The 19,465-nt window shown below is 44.1% G+C and overlaps 1 protein-coding gene across 1 annotated transcript in view; it reads left to right on the top strand.

The window, feature by feature from the left end:
- The first annotated feature begins 509 nt into the window (after positions 1-509).
- LOC115013017 (leucine-rich repeat transmembrane neuronal protein 4) overlaps positions 510-19,465 on the top strand; it is a 42,233-nt gene continuing 23,277 nt past the window's right edge. The window contains 3 exon segments of the mRNA XM_029438964.1: positions 510-1,072; positions 1,563-2,276; positions 2,279-3,102. Of these exon segments, the coding sequence (XP_029294824.1) occupies positions 1,021-1,072; positions 1,563-2,276; positions 2,279-3,102 (1,590 nt within the window). The 5' untranslated portion in view covers positions 510-1,020.

Here is a 19,465-nt window from a genome sequence, read left to right as displayed (position 1 = left end):
GCATCCAAATTAAATGTTAATGCATCAGTAATTATATTCCAACAACATATTGCATATAAATATATATACATGTATTTATTTATATGCAATATGTTGTTAGGGGTTCATTGGCTGCAGCGTTAAATATTGAAATGTTGTATAATGAGTATTTATACTGTTGATGCTTCTGTAGTCATGGGTGTGATGACAATTCAGTTCATAAAAGTTACAAACATTTCTATTTTGTCTTGTGTTCATGCCTGCAATGACTTGTATGTAAAAATGCTCAAATATAAGCTGTCGCCTCACAAAGCGAGCAGACGGCTCCTCTGCTTGAATTGATATGCAGGCTGTGCTCACGAGGACAATGAAGTGTACTTTGGGGAGGGCTGCGGAGAGTCACTATGTGACCAGGAGAGGGCATCTCAAATCCTGAAACGAGCAGCGGTGAGCTCAGTATAATCCTCCACCAACACCATTCCTGTTGCTATACAACTGATTTATTCTTGATGCCACGGTCAACGGGTGTTATCCACAGCTATCCACAGCACACTGCGCCTTTTCCCTGCGCTGTCCTCGTCTCAGTCTGGATACATCCAACTTGTCGGGTTTGGACCTCAGTTTATTCCTCTCAAATTTCTTCACTTGGTCGGTTTCCAGTGTCTTTTCTTGCCACTTAACCACAACAATTAGCGACTCGGTGTTTAAAATGTATCTTCTAGCTTCCCAAAGCACGCGCTCAACAGTGTCATTTTCATGAGGCTCCAAGCTTGAGTGCGCCCACCCAAGGGCTTTGTAAGGTGGCAGTCTGAAATATGCATTATCAAGCTGATGTTGTGCGGTAACGTAAGAAACTATAGACTGGGGTTGATGCGCACCTTCTGGAGCCACTCACATATCCGACAGGTGTGCGGCTGTGCGCAAAGCGGATCTGGCTGCGGTGCAAAGTGCGTATATTGTCCGGGCATTCAGGCGTCCTGGGTGCGTGTCCAACTGTTTGGACAAAAAGCCGAGAGCGTCTAACATGTGGACCTGAGACGCATGCAACAGAGAGCCCTAACCATGAGGAGGAGCCGACACCGCGCAAATATGGGTATGTACACCGTTCCGCAAGGTGGGCTACTTCTGCATTTCAAAGTCTTCAGTCGTTTTCCTAATTACAATTCACTTAAAGATAATGTCGCTGGTGTCTTTGCCCCCTTTTGGTTTATGAGGGAAGACTGCAGGCTGGGGAATCGGATGGAGGGTTTTCTCTCAGCAACTATTTGACGGAATATGCCTGATGCATGTGGTTATCAATCTCCTTTCCAATGTTCAAGAGCATGACTTTGACTGTGCTAATGAATGTAAGTGTGTGTCTAGATCTGCCACAGGGATGCAAATGAAGTAGGCTGCAAATAACCCCTTCTGTTAACAACTGCCTCATAGTGTGGGTCGTAATGTTTGGTCCCCCGATTCAATTTCATTTAATATTTCATCCTGTTTTATTCTCTTCTAGTGTGTGTATAGTGGTCCTGATTTGTACATACGTTGTGCTCTTAAGCCTGAAATCTGAAGTCTATCACTTTTCTGTGTGTCTGCAGGACTTCTTGTGCTTTTCAGATGGCTTGTATTCACAGTGTTGGTGCCTGCCTGGCTGCTTGCTGCTCCAAGCGGCATCCGTGAGCGTCCCTGCCCCCAGAGCTGTAGATGTGATGGGAAAATAATATACTGTGAATCCAACGCCTTCCGTGACGTGCCAAGCAATGTGTCTGTAGGCACACAGGGCCTCTCCTTGCGTTACAACAGCCTGGTGAACCTCAGAACCCACCAGTTCGCAGGCCTGAGTCAACTAGTTTGGCTCTACCTCGACCACAATTACATCAATGATGTGGACGGCCAGGCTTTCCATGGGATACGGAGGCTCAAAGAACTGATTCTCAGCTCGAATAAGATCATGCAGCTTAAAAACAACACTTTTCACGATGTCCCAAATTTACGTAATCTAGACCTTTCCTACAATAAACTGCAGGTTCTGATTCCTAATCAGTTTGTAGGACTACGGAAACTGCTCAGTTTACACTTGAGGTCAAACTCCTTAAAAACTGTCCCGATGCGAGTTTTCCTTGACTGTCGCAACCTGGAGTTTCTTGATATTGGCTACAACAGGATCCGAAGCCTCACGCGTAACGCCTTTGCAGGACTCCTGAAACTCATCGAGCTTCATCTGGAGCACAACCAGTTCTCCAAGATTAACTTTGCTCATTTCCCCCGACTGACCAACCTGCGGGCGCTCTATTTGCAATGGAACCATATCAAACTGCTACACAGGGCCTGCCGTGGATGTGGACGTCCCTGCAGAAGCTGGACGTCTCGGGGAATGAGCTCCAAGTGTTGGACCCGAGTACATTCCAATGCCTCCCTAATCTGCAGACTCTTAACCTGGACTCCAACAAGCTCACCAACGTGTCTCAGCAGGCGGTGGAGGCTTGGATCTCCCTCACCACCATTAGTCTTGCTGGTAATCTGTGGTACTGTAACCCCAATATATGTCCCCTGGTGGCCTGGCTCAAGGCCTTTAAGGGTAACAAGGAGTCCACTATGATTTGTGCCGGCCCCAAGGAGGCACAAGGAGAGAAAGTGACCGATGTGGTGGACACCTATAACATCTGTACAGCGACACCGGCCCCCATCCCCTTAACGACGTCGCCCCTCACGTCTGCGTTTCCACCTGAGCTGCTGCCTGTTTCCACACAGTCTGTGGAGGATACCAAGCTGATCAGGAACAGTACAGCGTCCCCTGCTCCTTCTGAGGCCTCCTCCACCATCCCTCTGCCAGACACTGAGTATGTGTCCTTCCACAAGATCATAGCCGGTAGCATGGCCCTCCTGTTATCCGTGGCTATAATTCTACTGGTAATCTATGTCTCGTGGAAGCGCTATCCCAGCAGCATAAAACAGCTTCAGCAGCGCTCGGCGGTTAAAAAGCGCCAGAAAAACTCACGGGAGACCGAGCGCTCCCTTAATTCACCACTGCAAGAGTACTATGTGGACTACAAGCCGTCACACTCAGAGACTATGGATGTGCTGGTTAATGGGACAGGACCTTACACTTACACCATCTCAGGCTCCAGGGAATGCGAGGTATGACCGTTGCCCTCCAAAAATCCATTTCCACTGCGAGGCATGAGAGGTAAATTTTCTAACAATTGGAGAAAAAATACTTATTTTCCCTCCTCTGCTGTTGTCTGTTTGGGGATAAGGAAGCAAAGGTCAGTGCATGGTGGCTTGTTTTACAATATGCTGGGTTTGTACAGTTCCACATGATTACCCAGCTGTTGTTCTGAATCATACAGTTGTATTGCTAAAATATGATTCCCATTAGCTGAAACTGCAGTGGCAGCTCTTCTCCCTAGAGAACTTACAGTAAGATGCATTATGCACAAAATAGGTCCATCTTTCATTCCTGACACAAAAGAGCTCATTGATGAATGTACGTATTATCCGCCAGCCTATTACTTATTCACAAATGGTTTTGCTGTCCAGAATAGTATGATAAGAAATGATTAGAGCAAGTCACCGTGCAGGTGGTCCGCTTCTATCCTGTGCGTTTGCTACAACAGCTGTAGCAAAAACACGAGTGGTGTGAGTTTTGTGTTGTTTTTTTCTTGCTGTATTAAATGTGTAAATATTTACTATCACACCAGCTGATCATATGTCCCATTCTCATTTTCGACAATTCTAGCAATTATGTATTTAGGAATTTACTCAATTTACAAAGTTCAAACAGTCACCGCAGGCTGGAGAACACTGTAAAGGCCTGCAGCCAAATAAAAGATTAATTATGCATTTGGGCCCGATTTCTGTTTGGCTTTAGTGTACTGCTGCAGTGGCAATCTTCATTATGTTTAATCTCATAAAGAACATTCGGCTACACAAGTGAAACTTTTGTCCATAAAGTTCAAATTGAAAAGCCAGACTCCTTCACGACGGACTCTGAACCGGTGAGCGGCGCAGAGGGATTGAGACAGAAAGCCTTGACAGAAAGACTAATCAACTTGCTCATGCTTAATTAGGCACTTTTTCACCTGTGTAGTCTTTTCCCCTCTAATGCTATGCATCTGTCTTCCTCTGTCCTCCACCTTTTTTTGGCAGTATGGTTAAAGTGTGATTAACAGGACGTGTAGTTTTGGGGAAAGACATTGTGTCACTGGAGTCTTAGCTGCACCTTTTGTCGTCCTAGCCAGACATGTTGTAAAGTACAGGAGACATCTTTCTTCTCCATTGTGTCTGTCAGCGCAGCTCAGAGACAAAGTTTTATCTCACACTCCCACACAGCTCATTACCTATATTCCACGTGCACCCTTATAAATCATTTGGTACAACGTTTGAAGTCAGGGGATTGCACTGCAGCACCACTTATATTCTGGTTGTGTCCTTTACTGAAGTCACTGGAGAGGCCAGTATGTGTCATAGTTTCCCGTAATGTCACATACTTGGAGGTGCACAGGTAGCTAAATCAGCTCTTTGTCAGATTATCTGTTGCAGGGCATTTCTCAACCACCAAAGAGGCTTGAGGTGAGATGGTCAGCTCATCAATCTTGTAGCTTTCGTGTGAGAATGTGTGAGAATGTGGCATGGGAGCATTAAATGGCAGATCTAATGGGGCTTCTGCTAGCTAGAATAACTAATAGCCCATCAGAGGTAAGGAGCTGAGACTTCCTTCAGCTTTGTTATTCCTTGCCCTCTACAGCTCAAGGGAGCAGCCTTAGTTGTTAAAAATGTAATGGAATCCCCCCCCCCCCCCCTGTATGTGTGTGTGCGTTACATTTTGTGCCAAACACTGTAATAAGAACACAAAGTACAGCAGGGGACTTTCCAAAACACTACCAGCTGTTTATGCAAATTATAATGGTGCATTTACAAACTGTCTCAAACTGCTGCAATATTTCATCCAAAACAGTTTCATGTTTATTAGCCATGAAACGTGCATCAGAATTCCTTATAGGTCGCAGTGCAAGAAGCCAAATGGTGTGCAGTGATAGCGATTAGCATCACAATACAGGCCACGCAGCACAATCTTTAGTTGTATTGAATGACAGTGGAGAGCGTCTAGAAAGATGGAAGTGATAGAGATACATCTGAAAAGGCTGCTCCAGGGTGCAAAACCCAAAGTCACAAGTATATAGTAATCGCCCCAACACAGTGAGCTCTCTTTATTTTAGCTATCCCAGATAGCAAACACTTAAGCTATTAGCTGCATTTTCAATTAGGAGAAAGAGCTTTGTAATTGAAGTCTGTTATCTTCTGCACATGCCCAGACCAACAGGCTTGGATTACATTTGTTTCTATAGATTTCCTCCAGGAGAGCTCAGCAGGTCGGCTTCGACACTGCAAACTGAACCCGCCGAGTGTGAATTTCCAAGAACACTTTGAAGTGTGTGGTTGCGCAGGTCTTCCTGTGGCTCATTATTTTAAAAAACCGTCTCTCCGTTGAATGCCATCCACTTCTGTGCACACAGAGCAGCTGCAGTGGTTGACGTCCACCCACGGATCATCCTCGGCAAAGTTAGCTGAGAAATATTATGGTGAAAATCATCCCACCATCTCAGCCGAAGGCGATTCTTGTACTTTATTGTAGCATTAATAAGGTGGGGAGTTCCTGCACACAGATAATTTAAGTGGGCTGCGAGAGCAGATGAAGTGAGGACAAAGGAAGGTGTGATTCTGCATCTCACTGGCAAATGCTGTCTGAACGCCTAAAATTAAAATTATTGCAATTTTCAACTTAACTAATTTTTCAAGGGTCAGGAGCGTTGTAATGTTAACACCCTGCTGCGCAAACCAGTATTTAAAGTAACAATTTAGACGAGCACAAGCTTTAATCATGCATTAAGTTGTTTGAATTCTCCCCTGCAATTGCATTGCACTCAGAAGCGTAGCACCCCGCATCCTCCTCCTGGTTATATTTAAAACTAATGGCTTCTATGGATCTAAGCAGTGTTTGCCTATTACAAAGCCTGCAGCTGTGGGTACATGTTATTCAGCAAACATTTGTAAGTTTTTAGCTTAAGAATATGAGCCCTGTCTTGAAAATGTCACGAATAAGAAACAAAGATGATGAGGGATCACAATCGACCGCCTTGGCTTGCCAACATGGCAGCTTGCACTTCATCTTTGCGTAAATGCACAGAAGGCAGGCTTCCGTCATGTGAAGGGAGTTTGACAGCTTTCAATATTTGTTGCCAAATAAAAGTTAGCCACATGAGTAAAACAGCTAATAGAAAAGGCGTGTTATTTTCTGACACATCAGTTTGTACGTATGCTGGTAACACGCAGGCTGTAAGTGACGCACCATTTGTGTTTTTAGTTATTCCATAAGAAAGTAATATCCTACGTCATTAATTCTCAGTGTTCTTGCTCCTATTCTTGTTTGGTGGTATCGCAAATGACTGTAACTGCAAGACGTGGTGGCAATGATTCATGGGTCCGCAGAAGTAGACCACTTAGCTTTTATCATACCTGATGGTTTTGTGAGAAATGGGCTTTGGTCCATTCAAACTCTACTGCAGCGAAAGGCGGAGAGAGAAACCGCCTTTTAAGTGAATTGGCTAGAATGGCTCTTACAAAGCGTAATTTTTTTAGCATCGTGTAATACTTCTCATCAGTGGAGATATTAAAATAAAATCACAGTGGCTCAAGGGGCTTTGTAGAATTGTTGCAGAATTCTGGAAATTTGACTTTCAAATTCATATTTTCTTCTCCAAAGAGCAAGACAACAATGTTATAATTCATATCTTGGATGTTTAAAGGAATTGTTCCACATGTTTCGCTCTCTTGCTGAGAGTCTGTTTGCTAAACAATGTAGATGTAGCTAGAAATGTTAGCTTAGCTTAGCACAAAGACTGGAAACGAAGGAAACGGCGAGCCTGGCTGACATGTTACTGACCAACTCCTTTGCATCTGTGCAGAATAGTATAAAAGCATCACGCCCGTAGTGCTACAGGGTGTTGTGTGCCAGACTGCGTCTTGCCTGGCGACCTTAAAGGTCACGGCAAGGAAGGAGTTATTACCTTACTACCTCTTAACTAAGCTGTAGTTTCATATTTAGAATACAGGCATTTATTAATCTTCTCAAACGTCCTATTCCTTAAGAAGAAACAATCCATACTTTGCTACCAGCTGTAAGGTCAACTCATTCAGTGTTTACTTACTCAATAGAGACTCTGTACTAACTATGTACTAGCCTCTACGTGCCAAAGACTTGAAGTGTAAAAGGCATCTGAAACACACATCACTGAATCCTTTTCTTTGCAGCCAAGTCTGTGATTTCATGCTGAGTTAAAACGCTGCAGTGGGATTCATTATCGCAAATGCACATAGTCAGAAGTCAGATCTATCTTTGGTGTTAACACCTCTCCGGTTGCTCTGTGCGTGGGGTGAGATCATCCCCGAATAAACATACTCTGCCATATTTATGATTCTGACTTTTGGCAGATATTCCCTTTCGGAGGTGTGATGTCTGCTCTGGAATATATTTAACAAACGCAGCAGCAGGCAACACGAGCCTGGAATCCAACATGGCTCGTCTAAATTAATACGGCAATTCTGTTTCTTCACAATAATTCATTTTAGCATCTTCACTTTCACCCAGTTGATGTTTCAGGATTGTATTATTCTCATTATGATGTGCTAATAGAGCATGCCCCAGCCTGCTAATAGCTTAATCTGGCACAGGCGGAAAATATGATGTTCTTCCTCCACGCTTCAACACAGACAATATTGAATTTCACTCTGGGTTAGATGTACTTATTTACAGAACATATACGATGAACTGCTGTTTGTGTCTGATCATTAGAGACTCTCGCAGACGCTTAAAGCCAGACGAGAGATAGTCGCAGATAGATCACTGAGAAAACATTTGGTCGCTGAGGAAACAGAAATTAAATTCATCGCTTTGTTGACCTCCAAACCTCCAGTTTAAATTGAGGTCGGCGTTGATTGACAACATCATTAACTCCGATATGCACTTGATATTACACAATAACCTGCTCCTTCACATTCAGGCCAAAATCAGATTAGCTTGTCTGTTATAAACCAATCAGGTGAGTCCATACGTGTACTACACTGTACAATATATTGTAACAAAGAACTGGAATCACAGGATCCGTTTTTAAGCTAATTTGAGTGAAAATGAAAAAGACCAGTGAGATAAATCAAACTAATTCATCCTTTGTCATCGCCAGTGGTCCTTCCCTCCTGCAGCTACACATAAACCATGATGAATATTTAATGGGAAATTAAACTTCTTTTCTCTTCTGTGTTCAAGGCCATCTTGTTACCGTAATGGTGAAAAAAGCCAAAAGAAACAAACAATGTTGTGTTAATTAGAAGTATGTTTGGATGGGAACTCTCTCTGATAGTGGAAATCTTACATTTCACTCGGAGAAAACAACGGATGTCAATAATCAACTGGAGCTCTGACCTCCGCCAAGGCCAACGGGCTAATCATGCGCTCCTCGGACGGTCCCGTTTCCTGACTTGGGAATTTGTTGCTTCAACGTTGTTGTTTTCATGAGCTGTAAATTGTAATCTGGAAACAACATGGACGCTAAAAGGAAGACGTGTTGAAGGGGCGTTCATGTGAATTGTCCCAGTCAGGAACAAATCTCTTCGATAGACCCGACACCAAATCAAATCAACCCTCTGTCCTCAGACCCTCTGTCCTTAGACCCTCTGTCCTTAGACCCTCTGTCCTCAGACCCTCTGTCCTTAGACCCTCTGTCCTTAGACCCTCTGTCCTCAGACCCTCTGTCCTTAGACCCTCTGTCTTTAGACCTCTGTCCTTACACCCTCTGTCCTTAGACCCTCTGTCCTTACACCCTCTGTCCTTAGACCCTCTGTCCTTAGACCCTCTGTCCTCAGACCCTCTGTCCTTACACCCTCTGTCCTTAGACCCTCTGTCCTTACACCCTCTGTCCTCAGACCCTCTGTCCTCAGACCCTCTTTCCTTAGACCCTCTGTCCTCAGACCCTCTGTCCTTACACCCTCTGTCCTTAGACCCTCTGTCCTTAAACCCTCTGTCCTTAGACTCTCTGTCCTCAGACCCTCTGTCCTTAGACCCTCTGTCCTCAGACCCTCTGTCCTTAGACTCTCTGTCCTTACACCCTCTGTCCTCAGACCCTCTGTCCTTAGACCCTGTCCTTAGACCCTCTGTCCTTAGACCCTCTGTCCTTAAACCCTCTGTCCTCAGACCCTCTGTCCTTACACCCTCTGTCCTTAGACCCTCTGTCCTCAGACCCTCTGTCCTTAGACCCTCTGTCCTTACACCCTCTGTCCTCAGACCCTCTGTCCTTAGACCCTCTGTCCTTAGACTCTCTGTCTTTAGACCCTCTGTCCTTAGACCCTCTGTCCTTAGACCCTCTGTCCTCAGACCCTCTGTCCTTAGACCCTCTGTCCTCAGACCCTCTGTCCTCAGACCCTCTGTCCTTACACCCTCTGTCCTCAGACCCTGTCTTTAGACCCTCTGTCCTTAGACCCTCTGTCCTTAGACCCTCTGTCCTTAGACCCTCTGTCCTCAGACCCTCTGTCCTCAGACCCTCTGTCCTCAGACCCTCTGTCCTTACACCCTCTGTCCTTAGACCCTCTGTCCTTAAACCCTCTGTCCTTAGACTCTCTGTCCTCAGACCCTCTGTCCTTAGACCCTCTGTCCTCAGACCCTCTGTCCTTAGACTCTCTGTCCTTACACCCTCTGTCCTCAGACCCTCTGTCCTTAGACCCTGTCCTTAGACCCTCTGTCCTTAGACCCTCTGTCCTTAAACCCTCTGTCCTCAGACCCTCTGTCCTTACACCCTCTGTCCTTAGACCCTCTGTCCTCAGACCCTCTGTCCTTAGACCCTCTGTCCTTACACCCTCTGTCCTTAGACCCTCTGTCCTTAGACTCTCTGTCTTTAGACCCTCTGTCCTTAGACCCTCTGTCCTTAGACCCTCTGTCCTCAGACCCTCTGTCCTTAGACCCTCTGTCCTCAGACCCTCTGTCCTCAGACCCTCTGTCCTTACACCCTCTGTCCTCAGACCCTGTCTTTAGACCCTCTGTCCTTAGACCCTCTGTCCTCAGACCCTCTGTCCTTAGACCCTCTATCCTTACACCCTCTGTCCTCAGACCCTCTGTCCTTACACCCTCTGTCCTTAGACTCTCTGTCTTTAGACCCTCTGTCCTTAGACCCTCTGTCCTTAGACCCTCTGTCCTTAGACCCTCTGTCCTCAGACCCTCTGTCCTTAGACTCTCTGTCCTTACACCCTCTGTCCTTAGACCCTCTGTCCTCAGACCCTCTGTCCTCAGACCCTCTGTCCTTAGACCCTCTGTCCTCAGACCCTCTGTCCTTAGACTCTCTGTCCTTACACCCTCTGTCCTTAGACCCTCTGTCCTTAAACCCTCTGTCCTTAGACTCTCTGTCCTCAGACCCTCTGTCCTTAGACCCTCTGTCCTCAGACCCTCTGTCCTTAGACTCTCTGTCCTTACACCCTCTGTCCTCAGACCCTCTGTCCTTAGACCCTGTCCTTAGACCCTCTGTCCTTAGACCCTCTGTCCTTAGACCCTCTGTCCTCAGACCCTCTGTCCTTAGACCCTCTGTCCTTACACCCTCTGTCCTCAGACCCTCTGTCCTTAGACCCTCTGTCCTTAGACTCTCTGTCTTTAGACCCTCTGTCCTTAGACCCTCTGTCCTTAGACCCTCTGTCCTCAGACCCTCTGTCCTTAGACCTTCTGTCCTTACACCCTCTGTCCTCAGACCCTCTGTCCTTAGACCCTCTGTCCTTAGACTCTCTGTCTTTAGACCCTCTGTCTTTAGACCCTCTGTCCTTAGACCCTCTGTCCTTAGACCCTCTGTCCTTACACCCTCTGTCCTTAGACCCTCTGTCCTTACACCCTCTGTCCTTAGACCCTCTGTCCTTAGACCCTCTGTCCTTAGACCCTCGCATCGCACAAGGAAAAACTTCCTAAAAGAAACCCCATAATTAAAGGGGGAAAAGTGGAAGAAACCTCAGGGAGAGACTGAGGAGGGATCCCTCTCCCAGGACGGACAGACGTGCAATAGATGTCGTGTGTACAGGATAAACAACATAGTACAAATACAACATTTGACAGAAATTATGTTGTGTTGAAAAAGAGAAAGTTTGGATGAATCCAGAAGAATGTCAAAAAGGCTTCCCGGTGTCCAGCAGGACCAGGTCAGCAGGCGCAATGACGTGAACTTTATCAGTGGCAACCTGCCACATGAGACACAGAAACTCTGGGGATGATGCCCCGGATGATGAGTTAGTAACATGCATTTACATAATGCATACAGATAGAGAGGGAGGGGAGGAGAGAGGAAGAGAAGGAAGAGAGCAGGGAGGTGTCCCCCGGCAGTCTAAGCCTATAGCAGCATAACTAGGGGCTGATCCAAGGCAACCACTTGAACGCAACATAATCTCATGATGTTAAAGAAAGTGAAATATAGTTTGTTTTTCTGCCCTGTGATTCAGATCAGCAGGACAACATCATCTGTCAGCACTGTGAATTAAATCTGACTTTACACAGTTAGAGTTAAAGGCAGAATGAGAAGGATTTAAAAAAGCAATCATCACCTATAACCTCCTAGTAGTCTCTGCCTGCCTGGATCTTCTTATTTTGCTTTGTTCGGGACATTTCTGGGCGTCAACACCTGTAAACATACTCGAAAAAAAACAGATCGTGAGCACAAAAAGCAGAGAAGACGCAAGTACAGCGAGGCGAAACGGACAAAACTCGACAAAGTTAAGGACAACAGTCATAATTCCTTTGGCCTCATGTATGTCACGTAATGTGTCGTTTTGGGATATTTGTTGAAACAACTGATGCTGTTGGATAATCCTCATTTGTTTCTTGAGACGACGGTCTAAAAGAAAATCTTAAATTGTCAATTTCGTCTTATCTAAGCAATTAATACAAACGCCCTAAAGGAGCTGCTTCATCAAGCAATGTTGACGTTCTGCTATTTGGAGAAGCAGGTTGCATCTAATCCACTGCAATATTATCACTTCAGGTGTGAACATCGAGTTTCGGTGTCAGACACTCTGAAAGATTGGCTCACAATTTCACACTCAACACTCCATCACAAAAGAGAAATGTATTATCGAAGAGGCACAGAAACCAATTTCTCTGCTGACAGCAGCCTCAACAGACCACAATGCATTGCAGCCTGGTGATATGCCGTGGCTTTGAGAGAGCGGTGGGACTCTTTTGACTCTCACTATATGCTATCGCTCAACACACGCGGCTCGATGCAACAAGCTCATGCTCACTTCTCTGGCAGTTGTCGAAAGGCATTTAGGGAAATGCAGGAAATCACTAACTGGAGTCGAAGCAGGTGTGGCGAGTTGAGGGAAGTATACCCAAAACATAATTTATGTCACTTCAATGCTAAATCGCTTCTGGCATGCACCGAGCACCACAGATTGATAACAGTGTAAGTGTATCCAAGGGAGGATTTTCCATCAAGTCTTCAGTCTGAGTTAGAGCGGAGAAACAAAAGAACGATTCTCAATTCCCCGGGAGTCCGGACCGATGTGTCCCTTGAAAAAAAGTATTTGCCGAAATCTGTGCATTTCTAATAACTTCTCAGAAATCTAAATCCCCATATTGAGTGTCCTATTATTATGGCATATCTATCACTAATCACATGCCCTGGATTCCCTCAGTTTAAGCTTCTGCTCACTCTGTCAGTGATACTTTTGCTTTAATGGGATTTGACAGCTTATCTAGCACTTTATGAATCGTCGGGCACCGCTGACAGAATGAATAATATAACGTGAAAATGTTAAACATAACATTTTATGCTGTTTTATGGTCACAGCAGCCATGTAAAATCCGACTCAGCTTGAAGCAGTAACTGCCTAGTTAGCCCTTCATTTTATTATGAATCATTTAATTAGGGTTATTAAGTTAATTTGAGTGAGATGCTGTAGTTCTGCCTACTGTGTCACTTTCATTCACTGCAAAAGAACTTGAAAGTGATACTTAAAAGAGAAGGAAGTGTTGACGCGGCACACTACAGCACGTCCCAGGAAGTTGGTGGATTGCAATTTGTATCTCAACCCTTCTCCACACAAAGACAGGACCGTTTCTTTTATCTTTTTCCGCCGGGAAGGATTTTGATGCAATGTCTACCTCAAGAATAGTATTGTGATTTCCCCAGAAACTGAAACCCCTTCATCGTGCAGATATACGTCTCAGTGTGTCTGATGGGACAAAATGGTGAGCACCGACTGAGAATGATGAATCTCTGTCAACTTCTCCTCCTCCTTCTTGTGAAATGCCTGTCAGGCAGCTGCATGTGTAGGGGGAGATTCTCCCAAAATAAGCACAACCTGGTACATTTCTGTTACCTACTATTTGGCAGTGGTTTTACATTTGTGTGGTCTATTAAGACACCGCTGACACAATACCAGATATTTACTCAAACAGTTAAACAACACCAAGAGTTGCCAGCTCTCAGGCCTGTGAGTGTCAATTAATAAGTCTTTTAATGCACATGTTCAATTTGCATGTTAAAAACCCGAGCGAAACGCTGGACATTTGAGTATTTCTTTTTTAAATATCGCAAAAGTGTTTCATTGCCTGGAAGAGGTGGAAAGATTGGTGTATTAATGGAAACAGACTCGGCGTATTATTCCAGGCATACATGAAGCGCGACTTAAAAGTCAGCCGTACTTCTGCTCTTCTAGAGAAACTCTAGAGAAAGCGATTAGGAGACTTTCTCGTTTTCCATCCTCTGAGGTTTGACTGGCGCCTCTAATTAATGCATCTCACTCATCTATTCTTCTGCGATAGTTAATTGGTACCTAAATGTAGAAATAGTGAAACCAACTGTTATAATTATAATTATCAGTAAATGTGCATTCATTTGGTCGATTACCTTTAATTTAAAATTCCTGATACATTTAGATGGATGTGGATGCTTAGAGTTGTACAGTATACCATGTTTTAGTTTAGCCCATTAGCATGCTAACGTTAGCTAATTAACACTAAACACAAAGTACAGCTTTAAAATGACAACGTTGACCTGATGAATGAAAAGTGGACACATCGTCTGCCCAACAGGAATGCATCATCTGGGAACATGAACGTGTGAACAACACTTTGAGATGACAACTGCAGTATTACTAAAGTCAGAAGACTTCCTCCTCTGTGTTCTGCATATTTGCTGGCGTATAATTGTTGTGACAAGTATTGTGCATAGGTGGAGAAAAAGCTGGGATTCATCGGTCCGGTTTCTCTCCGCGTTGCCAATGTGTCCTTTTCAAATCAAACAAATGGGTCAGCCCTTTTGTTCCAGCAGAACATGTTTATTTGGCCTATCTGAGAGGCGAGTCATATGCTGTGAGTGTTTTAGCAATAACACATCTGAAATGCTTTCTGGATTTCAGTGAATATTGACTTAAAATTCAATTTCCATGCTGGGCCAAATTATAGTACATTTGGTCAGGAAAGAAAAACAACACTATCTTCACAACACAGTATGTAGGGCAGATCATCCTGTCAGGATTACATGTGCTCTGACTGAGCAGAATTTAAACAGACCTCAGCTAATGTGTTCCCCTTTAATTATCCATTCCCCAGGTACCACACTTTCACCAACATCCTCTTCTATGCCATGTGTTCTCAGTCGTTGAAAACATAAAGCAGGTAACCTGCAAGAAACACGAGCACAGGAAGCCGCTAACAGCTTTGTGATGCTTTTCTTGACAGTACAATAGAGCACAATTTGTCTTGTTTTGGTCAGGGAGAAGAAATCCTTTTTCAGATAATCACAACAAAGAACTTGTGAAATAAACACACAAGAGAGCAGAAGAATCAGCCAATCTTTTCATTTTCTACTGCGATTACACCCGGCAATCAAAGTAACTTGAGACGCACATATAACAATATAACAATGGATATTAGTGACATGAGCCACACTTCAAACAGAGATGCTGAAAGATCACTTGCATACAGTTTGAAAAATGTCACGTGTGTGTGTGTGTGTGTGTGTGTGTGTGTGTGTGTGTGTGTGTGTATGTGTGACACAGTACTGTTCTCCAAACTTAAACAAAATACATTGTTTGTCATTGCCTCCCAAAATGATCCATAAAAGTGTTTTCTAAGCTGACAAATCACAGTAACTGATGTAATGTTATAATGGTGGCTGTGTAGTCCGCACTGAAACACTAAAGTGGGCTCCGTGCCCTGGTGGGGTCACCAGTCATTAGAGGATCTGGTAAACCACTCCGAACACCAGGCGGTGGAGCGAGAACAAACCCTGGAACGTGATAATGGTGATATATTCTCAATACAGCAACAGTTGCTGGTCGGCATGGCTCACATCCAGATGTGTAAATGTCCTCCAGTTAGAGAAAGATCGCAGTTTGGATTACAATAACTTGGTAAAGTTTAGGAAATGATTGTGGCCGTGGTTTTATATAAAATAAGTCTCCCACATATATTGCCTGGGACTTAATTCCAACGTAACAAATAGATTTGAAGCACAAGAGATCAGCGTGGAGGGGATACTGCATGTTCTGCAGAGCATTGCCACAGATAAATCAATGGGTGAGATTATCCCTGGAGCCAGGGGGAGAGGCATTTCATCAATTGGAGATCAGGACTTTGTATTGATCTTGCAGCCGATGCATGTTTGACATTACTGAAACATCTCTCTGTTTTTGGAGATTCTTGGATTTCAGTCAATCCCCATTTCCATAGAGCACCGAGGTGTGAGCTCGCTGCAGTGGCAGAAGTGAGAGGTGCTTCTGAGGGAGCTGTTTTCTCCTTTCCCCACCCACCTGTCAAACGGCTTCTTTTGTGTAATAGTGTAACATTGCACAGACGTTGTCCTCTAATGCAAAGGATGTTCAGCTCTTTTCTTTTGACCAAACCCTCATTTTGTGTTTGACTGTCAAAGCACAAAAATCCTCCATGTTGAACATGCAATATGTCATTATCTGCCACTGTGGGTCTCTTAACAAAAGATGGAGTTTAATGGCGTCGTGAAGCAGCGTGGGGTCACGGGAGATTGCCATTGCAGTCGGCTTCTCCTGGTTAGGATTCATTTATTGTTGCAGGGGTTTTTTCCCGGGAGCCGAATTATCCGCAGAGGTCTCATCCTCACAAACGAACCCGGTGATTAAAACCGGTTTGCACACCGAACACACATCTGTGTTTCCAAACGCAGCTTGGAGGAAAACAGAGGTCCTGGAGGGGCTGTGAGCCAAGCTGCCTGTAATGTTTGCTTAGTTTGTTTCTCTGATAACTTAAGATGCAGATGTTCGGGAAGTTTTTACCAGCAGCCTAATTACCTGCTGAGATGTCCTCCTCTCCAAAAGAAACGGACCCGGTGATTAAAACTGGTAAAAACACTATATTTCACGCCTAAAATCTGTGTTTCTCTGATGCTAAAAAAAGTCAATTTATGACAGCGTCTGGCAGAAAACCACAACCCTGCGCTTGCACATGTTATACCTTTAAAACAGCTTGACTGAGAATGTAATGAAAATATAATAGAATGCGACACAGAAGCATTTTAATGCCAACAATGCATTCACTGGTAATGTTTTTCCAACATCTGTTCCAGCGATACAGCAGCAGTATCTGTAAGATATCTCTTTTTTGCTCTAACGTAATATTTATGTGCCACGACGTGCTTGAAATAGTCGAGAAAGTGTTGAGAAAGAGAATTCGGATGTCTCGAGTGAGCAGGAAACAAGGCTGCTGATGTGAATCGTTATGAGCAGCAACATTTAGTTCAATCTGCATCGTGTCAAACATCAACCATCGAGTCAAAGAGATGCACGCACACACACTGCTGGAGTCATGCATGGCTTGACATCTCTCTTACGGCTCATACACACACACACACACACACACACACACACACACACACACACACACACACACACACACACACACACACACACACACACACACAGTAACATTCATTACCTAAGAAGAACATGGTGGCAGTTACGTCCACAAGTGAGGAAAAAAGGTGTCATTGTGGAAATTATGAATAAATCATCATCTGTTTGTCAGCAATTGATGAGTCAGGCGGCTGGCGATGGCTCTTTCCAATTCAGTGACAATTACCGCAGCAGATACTGGAAACTCATGACAAGGACCCTAAATCAGCCCTGAAGCTTGTGTGTTGGCAGCCCGTCAGCTTCCTGTTAACGTACTTGAAAGATGCTGAATGGCGAGATTTTTCAGTCCCATGAATTTCTGTCTCAGTTAAGTGTGTATTTATATTACCACTGGTCACACTCACTGAAAGGCTTCTCCCATTCGATTATTAAAGCTCCAGTCAGATTACAATAAGTGCAGCAAGGGCCACTTCATGGTGGAATTCATTTTGTGGTAATAATTCTGATTTTTCATAATGTACAGGACTTAATTACATCCTGCATGTTTTAATAACTATAAGGAAAATAAAAACTCTATAGTGGTATGACTGCGAAAAGAAAATCCTAAAATTGAACTTCCTTTCATCTTAAAATTACCTCCATTAATCACAGCTAATGGAAGCCAACAACCATGGGCCCTATTTACAGGAATCAATGATGCGGGTTATCAGGTCCCTGAAGAAACCTCAGCCGACCCTTCAACATGACGTAGAAGCGGCAGGACACCAGGCTCCGCTCCGATCATTGAACTTCTCACCCTATTATGCAATGAGAGCCCCGCCGCTCTGCGGAGGAATCTCATTTAGCTGCTCGTGGCAGTAATGACGACATTACACCTCATAGCTGAGGGCTGGAACCAATATCCACCCGTGAGTCTGGAGCACTTTGCAGTCAGCGTCCTTCTAGGTGATGTCACCTCCTCTCTCTTCCTCAACAGCACTTTAGCCTTTATTACAAAAGGAACAAGAGTCTAAAGGAGAATGTGTAGCTTCCTATTGTTAAGCCTCTCTCACTTTGAGTATTGACGTTATCTGACTCAGTGTTATCTATAAGTGGCTGAGCGACAAAATCATTTCCTTTTGCTTAGACTGTATTTAGTATTTTTATGCTTTGGTCTTAAAGCTGCATTAAGCAATTTTTGACGACCAGGAGGCAGAAGAGCGTGTCTGGAATGAGGTCCCTTGTTCAGTCATTACCAGCCGGGTCCTTGTGAGTCTGTGTTTGTCATCATGTGGTCCTGGAGACACCGATTGCGGCGGGAACAACAACCAGGCGAGTCATTTGCCAGGTGTTATTATTACAGTTCTGTCTGTCTGTCTCTGCTAGGGCAATTTGCCCTTTTATGCGTCTGATTGCAATCATCCATGTTTAGAACCAGAGAGAGAGAGAAAAACAAAAATGAAATTTTTCGACTGCAAAGCTGCAGGTCCTGACCGACGAGGTGCAGAGGCATTCCTCAAAACTTCAGGCGTTTAAAACGTGACAGAGAGAAAGTATTTGGGATTTAATATCCCAGTCTGTCAGTGCTGTCAGTGTCGTCAAACGCACACCTGGAGACTGAAAAATATGAGCACAAAGTGCCTTTGAAGGTGAGAAAACATAAGAAATATTAGGGACAATTGCAAGAGGTAAATGGCTTATTAAAAGAAGATGGCATGATTCGAAGTGGAGGAAAGTGTGGGAGTGACACCTTCATAAATGCTCTCTGAGGACGCTCGTAATCTCGTCGTGACTGCGTGTGGCTATGAGTCCCTAATATTTGCATAGAAAGGTTCTGCACCAAAATGTATGAATATTACATTTAAATATGTGCAAATAGCACATGATCATAAGACATCATCTTCATTCTGCGTCCTCACTGACAGATGTAGTGTTACAACACTGGGGGGACTATATCATATACTAATGTTACACTTCAAATACAATGTCAGACAGGAACCCTTCTGCACTACATAGTAGCTGGGGAGGGATTTCGGACAAAGCCATTGTTTTACTGTTTTTCACATTGTTATGTCTACCGTGTCATCAAACAGCTGCCTCATCTACCGGAGCAGGAACAGAGCTGCATGTATCCTGTTAGACTCCTTCTTCTCACCAATCAATACAATGCAATTCTTAATACAGCTGCAACAAATGCTATACGATTTATAGATAAAGGCTTTGTGGAGAATTCAACATTTAATTGTTGAATGTTTAAATATTGACATTATCTAAGAACAATACAGAGGCATCAGGAACTAATGTGTTGTACAGTATACACAACTATATATACAGTATATATACATGATTTATGTGGGTATTACTGCGTCTACACCTGTGAGATATGTGACATTGCAGTGAAGCAAACAAAGGAGCTTTATGAACATTGCTGCAACTGTGTAACAGCGGTAGAATTACACGAGCTGTACTTCATTCAGTAAAAAGGTTTCACACTAAATAGTGTGTTGCAACAAATCGTGTTTTTTGTTTTCAATTATGAGATTTTTAGAGCATGTGCACACACACACACACACACACACACACACACACACACACGCACGCAAATGTCTAA

The sequence above is a fragment of the Cottoperca gobio genome, chromosome 9 (assembly GCF_900634415.1).
Source record: "Cottoperca gobio chromosome 9, fCotGob3.1, whole genome shotgun sequence".
NCBI lineage: Eukaryota > Metazoa > Chordata > Actinopteri > Perciformes > Bovichtidae > Cottoperca > Cottoperca gobio.
The sequence above is the reverse complement of the archived record's forward strand: the minus strand, read 5'-3'. Positions and strand labels throughout refer to the sequence as shown.